The sequence below is a fragment of the Thunnus thynnus genome, chromosome 24 (assembly GCF_963924715.1).
Source record: "Thunnus thynnus chromosome 24, fThuThy2.1, whole genome shotgun sequence".
Lineage (NCBI taxonomy): Eukaryota > Metazoa > Chordata > Actinopteri > Scombriformes > Scombridae > Thunnus > Thunnus thynnus.
The window spans coordinates 18,146,635-18,155,289 of record NC_089540.1 but is presented as its reverse complement, the minus strand read 5'-3'; the positions used below and the strand labels follow the sequence as shown (position 1 = coordinate 18,155,289).

Genomic DNA, 8,655 nt, shown 5'->3' with positions numbered 1-8,655 from the left:
AAAAAGTGGGTCATTGCTGTGCGTAGAGAAACCATCCTCCGGTCAGCAGGCCATGATGCCTTCAGAGTCCCTCCACAGAGTGGGAGTTTATACAACTCTATATGTCGAGACAGAGACTGTGCTGCCACCTGGTGGCATTATTAATCTTATTCTAGAAAGATGAGAGTTAAGCCTTCAAGCAAATATCTATAGATGTTTTTGTTCCTTAATGTTATAACAGCAGATGAAACATTGGAGTCTATCTTGCACTCTGTGTCTTGAACTTCACAATTTGCATTTTGGATTTTCTATCTTATTTCATTTTTGTGTTGGGCAACTTTCCTTTAAAGCACAATGAAAACAAAAGTTCAGTATTCAGGTTTCAGTCCAGATCAGAAATTAAGCAGAAAACGACTGTTGACCTTTGAACAGTTTATTCCTTCAAAAAGAACAAGACAAGCATTGGAAATACCGAAAATATACAAATATATGTCTCTACTGCTTAAAACTGTCATTATAAGAGAAAATAAATAACATTTATAGTGCCTTTTGTCCATGTTCTTTTCAAAATAAAAAACATTAAATCAGTTGAAAAACCTAGAATACATTTTATAAAGCCTTGTTTCTTTTGTAGATGATGAAATTATCAGCGCCAATCAAACTACAAAGTGTTAAATGATAAATGATAAAAATCTGAAAATCTTGCTACCTCTTTAAATCTCCCTTCTGATTCAAAAAAGATCCTCCTGGCAGCCAATCATAAAGAGCTGAGGCCAGGGGACAGACTCATATTAGTCACAGCGTCACAGCACTGACCTCTTCTTCTCTCCAGGATGCTGCTCTTGATCGGCCTGATCGTCTTCGTCTCTGCGGGCTTCTCCATGGAGATGAACCAGACCTCCAAGCTGCTGACGGAGAGCGGAGAGCAGTGCTCGGCCTGCGACTTCCGGGAGCACAGCAAACAGATGAGGCTCCACAGCATCAAGTCCCAGATCCTCAGCATCCTGCGGCTCGAACAGGCGCCCAACATCAGCCGGGACATGATCCGCCAGCTGCTCCCCAAAGCGCCTCCTCTGACGCAGCTTCTGGACCAGTACGACCCGCGGGTGGAGGACGAGGACCACGCCACGACGGAGACCATCATCACCATGGCCACCAAGCGTAAATAAATCAAACCAACAAAACTTTTACTTAACTATTCTTATATTGCACCGGAAAATTTACGAGAGTGTTGTGCGTAAAAAGCGAAGTCAGTGCGTAAACCCTGTGCGTAAAGTTTGTTTCAATGCAGAAAACAGAGAGTGAAGGTGTGATATCTGCACAATAATGCATAACAATGAATATAATCACCTTTAAAGTATATTTATATCTGTGGGGCTTCAAAAAAAGCGATTATTTTCTGTAATTGAATAAAATACTTTAAATCTTTAATTTAAGTGAAATAATAACACATTCTGAATAGGGACAAACTTTATTAACATTGTGTATGAAAGTGTCCCAGCACCTCATTTAAAGTAATAACTACCAGTGGAGTGAGAGAAATGAATTTCTTTTCAATTATAATTGACCAGTTTCAGTGACGGTGATGTGAAACAAAACAAAAAAATGTTTTTTATTGTCTAAAAAAGACATTATCTCTCGAGGAAACTAAATTTAAAGCTCTGATTAAGACAAGTTAAAGTGTTTTGTAATATGTCGACATGCTTGCCTCAATAAATTAATCCTGCACATATCTGAGTTTGTAGATGCTTTTCCATTTTACACTGAATCTTAGCTCCAGCACCTCCGCACAGCTTATATGAGCAGTGATCTTTATATATAGGACATTTCCTAACAAAACAATTTAATTAGGTACATATACCCAAAATGTATCAGAAGAATCTTAATGCATTAGATTATAAAACAGGCAGAGCAAAATTAAAAGCTGCCAGTCATGACAGTCTGTAATGCAAACTCATGCTGGTGTAAACATGAATCTACAGTAAACACACACTGAAACAAAGAGGAAGATTTGTATATTTTTACAGACACTGTGTTGGATTAAATAGGGTTGTCTACATTCTGGAAAGTCACAGCCATTCAAATAACTATAGTTGGGGTGTTTGTTTAAACTGTGTGCTTCAGTAGGAGAAAAATGGCACAATCAAAACAGTAATTACCTGCAGCATTTTGATGGTCAGCACAATCAGAATCCATAAATTCCCTCAAATAAGCACCCACTAACCACGCAATCCGTAGATTATAAGATATTTCATGTGTGAGCAAAGTTGACATTGTCCTGAGGATGGTGCAAAAGAAAAATGTAAAATTATCTGTCAATCTGGCCATTAAATTTTGGATTTTGTGGCCTGGGGGTGATGCTGGACAAAATGTCAAAGGGTCACTTTAGAAAGAACACTAAGATTCATCTCCTGTAGACCGGAAACATCCACAACAAACTGTCAAATTTTATGAAAATGTGTCTGCAATTTTCAAGAGGTTTTAGAAAAGAGTATTCATCTGAGTGTAAATTTTGTCCCTCAAATTTTCAAGTATTTAATGATGATTTCAAAAGTCAAGCTAAGTTGTTTGTATGAAACATGATCATTGAACTTTTTATATAACTGGTTTCTTGCAGCCAACCCGGTCGCCCAGGAAGCCCCTGGGTCCTCCTTCTGTCTGTTCAGCCTCAGTCCAAAGATCCAGCCTAAGAACATCCTGAGCGCTCAGCTGTGGGTTCACCTGCGGCCGGCCGACATGGTCACCACCGTCTTCCTGCAGATCTCCCGCCTCAAACCGGGTAAGGAGGGAAACAACACCCGTGTCAGAGTCCGCTCACTGAAGATCGACACTGACGCCGGCGCCGGCTCCTGGCAGAGCATCGACATCAAGTCTCTGCTGCAGGCCTGGCTGAGACAACCGGAGACCAACTACGGGATCGAGATCAACGCCTTCGACTCCAGAGGAGAAGATCTGGCTGTGACCTCAGCAGAGCCTGGAGAGGAAGGACTGGTGAGCACATGGACTCTGATATTTACTGAATATCTCAGATACATAGGATCTCATGTTGTTGAAACTTTATTGCTTAGGTGAAAAATTTCCAAGATTAGACACAGAGCAAAGGGGAGTACTGCTATATTTGTTTACTTTTAAATAAATGCCCACTTTTTCTCAATATATGCATGAGAAATTGCATAAACCAGTTTTTATACAAGAACGTCAAGTTTTGAACAAAACCTTCATACATACAAACATAACTGACTATATTTTACACTGAAATATTAAAACTTCACCCAATACACTGAGCCAAATGTCATTCATTGTCAGAAATGAACACAAAAATTTGACATAACAACCTCAACTCAAGGTCCACTTACTCAGTTGCTCTGGTGCTTTCAACCATATCTTCACCAGAAGATGAAATAAGCTTTGTTGCATGGAACTGAAAATGACTCTGAGTGCCTCTGATTACCTGTTAAACTCAAGAAAATTGATTATTTTTATAATGAAACGTATCATTTCTTTTACCTTTTTATATGATACTGAGAAGAAACCCAAAATCTGACGCTGCAAGTCACTTGTAGTTGTATTTTGAATTTTAGATGTCAGCTTTGTTCGGCCAAAACATGAAAACATTTGGATCACAGAGTTTTCGTCCCTCCACATACCTGTTAAGACTTGGTGGTGTGCAAGAACTTTGTTGGAGATTTTGTCCATTGGTGATGTCTGGAAAAATGTGGCTTTCATAGGAAACTTAAAACTTTAGATACATGTTACATTCAAGTCATTCAATTGTTTCTATTTAAACCAAAATACATTTATAAAAAATCCTCTTATTGCTGAATTGCAGCTCTGTATTACACACGGGGACAATTTGTTTACTTGTTACCACTTTCTGCACTAATCTTTGCATTTATTCTACTTTGTGAACCCCAAATATTTAGTAAAAGCTGCACTTGGAAACTTGCACTTTGGTGAAAAAGATCTATTTTAAGTCCAGCTTTTGGTTTGTCTACTGTCTTTATTTGTAATTTTTTAATTTCTTCCCAGCAACCATTCATTGAAGTGAAGATCCTTGACAGTCCGAAGAGATCCCGCCGTGACTCGGGCCTCAACTGTGACGAGGAATCTGTGGAAACGCGCTGCTGCCGCTACCCGCTCACCGTCGACTTTGAGGAGTTCGGCTGGGACTGGATCATCGCACCCAAACGCTACCGGGCCAACTACTGCTCAGGGGAGTGTGAGTTCATGCACCTGCAGCAGTACCCTCATGCACACCTGGTGAACAAGGCCAACCCACGGGGTACCGCAGGGCCCTGCTGCACGCCCACCAAGATGTCGCCCATCAACATGCTATACTTCAACAGAAAGGAGCAGATCATCTATGGAAAGATCCCGTCCATGGTGGTCGACCACTGCGGCTGCTCGTGAGGAAAACATCCTGCAGGACTATAGGTTTCATCATCGCAGTGCTGATTTCAGCAAAAGTGGTGGAAACATTCGGAAATGTCACAAAAAAAATTCAAACTTAGACACAGTAGTTTGTGGAAAGAAGCCGATGAACAGTTTTCGCAGGAGAGTATTTTCAAGGAAAGGGCTCCAAAAGTTTTACACTTTATGCTTTTATCCAAAAAAACACCAATATGTAACAAAAACACAGTAGAAATTCTGCACTAATCTAAACTTTAGAAATGCTGCTGAAACTGATGAATCGGGTGTAGTTTACACATGAAACCATTTTTAAACAGATTTGGGGGCAGCAGAACAGTCTGTGAGCACAACATTGACATAGGCTAATATCACCTTGTAAGTTTGTATCTTGAATTTAGCAAACAGTTTATTATTTACTCATCCAGCAGACACAGAGCAACATTCATTTTGAGCCGTGTTTGTGTCCATTTGATGAATGTTTGTATTGGGGCAAAATTAAACCTAAATCACAAGTCAGGTAGAAGGTTTGACTCATATTCCAGTATTTTGTAATACTCTTGTTCTGTAATTAACTCACAAATCCAACGAAGGGCGGAGATCTGATCTGGTTTTGACGGTTTATTAACATCTTTATCCATTCAGATATTCAATTTACATCCACAAGGTAAATCCCACTGAGCTTGTTCGTCCTTGTTTGTGATGATGCGAGTTATACGATGCGTTATGCATTGTTATGTGTTTCCATTCATAAAGTTAGCTAACTCGCTTCCACCATTTTGTTGGATATCTCTCTATGTGATAATATGCGCATAACAAAAAACTCAACTCTGATATTTATAGTCTTACGGTTTGTGTCTCTTTTACCGTAGCTCTGTTTTTGGTCTCTACTGGCTCTTTAGCTGCTAAACACTCCACTATGTTCACCAGCTATAGTCGCCAACTTTGTAGGTAGTGCACAGTGGGTTTTTAGAGCTTTTTCTTTAAAAACAGCTTCCTGCTGCACCTGAAAACGACTCTATGAAAGCAGTGAAAGTGAACCAAAACAGTAAAGTTGCAGGAAGACCAAAACAATGTGCTGAAAGATGCTAAAACGTTCTGTAGAGTTGAGTGAATTGGCAGAGTTCTCCCTGCAGTAGTTTCATGTGAGGCTATGTATGCTTTAATGAACACAATCTTGTAATCCATGAGCCAGCTGTCTGATGAAAATTCAGCCTTTGGGGGCAAAGGCCAATATTTCCAGGCTTCCAGTGTAGCCAGCGGATGTCTGGGTAGCAGATAACAGCCAAGACTTCCTCTTCTGTGCACGATCCAGACAACATTTCGGCTTATCTCTACAAACAGATATATGAATATCAATGCAGAACAATTAAAAAAACACTAATAAAAAGCTGAATTGTCGTCAGACAATAGCTGATGGGTTCCGAGAATACATTTCAGCCAATGTGTTCTGCCACTTTTGCTCTCCACATGGACTGTTTACCTGCATGCAACCAAAGCCCACTCAAATGTGATTGATCAATACTACTCGGACTACAAATGGACTACAAATGGACTACAAATGGACTACAAATGGAAACCAGAACGCTTCCAGTACCACAATCTTGTCCTGTTGGCTACAGATTCTGAATTCATATGCTGATTTCTGTTTATAGAGATTATAATGAACACAAAAACACGGATATGAATTTGCCTAAATTCATATAAGTATACTATATATTTTTAAAAAATCCATGTTATAAATTATCTTTAACACAAATTTTAAACAGTTCGACATCGCCTGTGTGAAGACAAAAGCATTTTGAGATTTTACCCAATCTTGGCATCTCTGTTCAACTTGTTTTAAAATATCATTTGTTACTTGGATGATAGATAGACTCCTGCTGCTTCCTGTCCTCCCGTCTTATGAAAATGTGTCCTGATTTGAGCCTTGACCAGAACAAACCCCCGCAGGACGTCTTCCACATGTGCCTTTATTTTAAAAAACATGAATCCAGTGACTCTGAGCTGACAGATTGCCCCTCCATGTGTGCTTGTTTGCAAACTCCTCGCTGTGATCATTTCTCAAGAGGGTCACAGAGATGGAAAGAAATATACTCCAATATTTTATGAGGATAATTCAGTGGAGGAACTTTACCCCTAACCTTTCTTCCACAGGGGGCAAGAATTTTAAAAAAGAACCAAAACAACCTTTGTGTAGAGGTTGTCTCAGATCTAAAAATAATCACTGACTGGTACATTTTTGTCAGACGGCTGGGAGAGATTTGGATCCATTCGCCCCTGTAGCCGCTGGATGAGAAATGACAATGTGAGAGCAGAAACTGTGATCTCAGAGGGAGGTTTTCGTCTCAATTTGAAGCCGAGTGCAGATGTCCTGACTGTTGCTGTGCTTCACGGGGGTTTCTGACCTAAAAGTCTTTGTTCTGCTGTTGGAACAGAACGTCCACCAGTGACACAGTTTCATGTTTGTGATTCTGCAATGAACTGAAGTTAACAGTTTTTTGAGGTCACATTGCTGCAAAAAATGCGCTCAAGTTATGTGGTTCACTTTGGTTTTTGTTTTCCTGCAAAGAAGAATCAGATCCTCTTTTGTATTGTTTCATTATGTCCATCAGAGAAAAGAAAAGAAAAACATATTTACATTTTTAATAAAGCAGAATTATTCCACTTCATAAGGCTTTAACACATTATGATGGATGTTTTGATATGAATGTAAAATGTTGCCATAAGAAAAGTGGGGATAAATGCTGAAAAGAAGTGGATATGGAAAGATTTTTCAAGCGGAAAGTTTACTAAGTTTGTCTCTAGATAAGTGAGGATGACTTGATTGTTAGAGTTTAGAAAATGTTCACTTACAATGTAAATATATGTGCTCTTTATTAGCACTTTATTAGGAACACCTGTGCAATCTAATGCAATCCAATACAACAGCTTTGCCATAAAGTCTAGTTCTATGAAGATTATATATTTTCAGTTTTTGTTGACATTGTCAGAAAGGTGATAATTCTACTTTATGTTTATTACTAGTGTCGTAGTGGGTGGTGGTGGTGGTGTACTGGAGTGCATTTAGAAGTGTTCCCAGTATTTTTCCACCCCATTAACAAACATGAAGTGACGTAAACATAAAATGTTGATGGGAAATGAACAAAAAGATCAGTTATATAATTTAGCCACTTGGGGTCGCCAAAGTTCCCAATTTAAGACAATCATGTCTTGTGATCATGATTTGTACAAGGGATACACATTTTTAAAATGTAGTATTGTTTAAAAGGCAGGTTCACAATTTTTCCAGTGTGTCTTAAAACAACAGTCAGGTGCCCATATGAACAGCGAAAGAGGTTTCCCTTGCTGTAATCGTTCCTCCTGTTCATACTGGTTAGTAAAAGATCACAGTGATTTAGTGCAAAAATGCATTTAAAAGTTGATGTGAAGCTTATATGAGGCTTCAGCAGTCTGAGTTAGTCATATTAAGTGGATATCTGACACATTTACAGTCTTTTTAGCATCAAATTCCCTCTTTGTGTTTCCCTGTTGAGCTGCAAGTGGAAGTATAGTAACAAAAAGAGGGACTTTGGCACTAAAAAGACTGTAACGTTGAAAGATATCTACTTGATTTGACTCATTTGGACGCTGAAGCTTCATATTAGCTTCAGATAAACATTTAAATACATTTTTGCACAGAAGGAGGATTGTGGATTTTGTCATCCATCACGTCCATTGTAAGTGCATTATGAAGGGATCTTCTAATGGTCAGTATGAACAGGAGGAATGATTACGGCAAGAAAAACATGTTTCAATGTTCATTTGGGCTCCTGACTGCTGTTGTGAACCCGTCCTTTAAAGCAAAGCACTATGCTACCAGGATTGATGTCATCTTAGTGTGTTTTAGATATTTGCATCTTTCACAAGACGTGTTGCTCCTGGTGTATTGTACACTCTATATATGTATATGAATAATAATAAATGTACTGTAAATGTCTAAAATATTTACAAATACTCCAAAGTGTTGAAGTATATGACGAATTATATGTCAGTTGAAGAATTAGTACTAATATATATATATATGCTTTAATAACAGCATTATCACATTTTATCATGCTTTTGAGAGCAAAATAAAGCACTTTGATGCTTTTGTACATTTTCTTTATTTTTTCAGTATTGTTGATTAACAGTCACGTCATTCTCCTGTGCTACTGAATAAAATATTCATATTATCTGTACCACAAATTTCAAGTTTTCACCTTTAAACTTTTCAGATTGTCGTATTTG

The 8,655-nt window shown here is 38.6% G+C and overlaps 1 protein-coding gene across 1 annotated transcript; it reads left to right on the top strand.

The window, feature by feature from the left end:
• The first annotated feature begins 617 nt into the window (after positions 1-617).
• Positions 618-8,566, top strand: LOC137177165 (growth/differentiation factor 8-like). The gene is made up of 3 exons (XM_067583293.1): positions 618-1,140; positions 2,597-2,970; positions 4,009-8,566. The coding sequence occupies exons 1-3, from the start codon at positions 813-815 to the stop codon at positions 4,387-4,389; spliced, it is 1,083 nt and encodes a 360-aa protein (XP_067439394.1). The 5' UTR covers positions 618-812; the 3' UTR covers positions 4,390-8,566.
• The last annotated feature ends 89 nt before the right edge of the window (positions 8,567-8,655 follow it).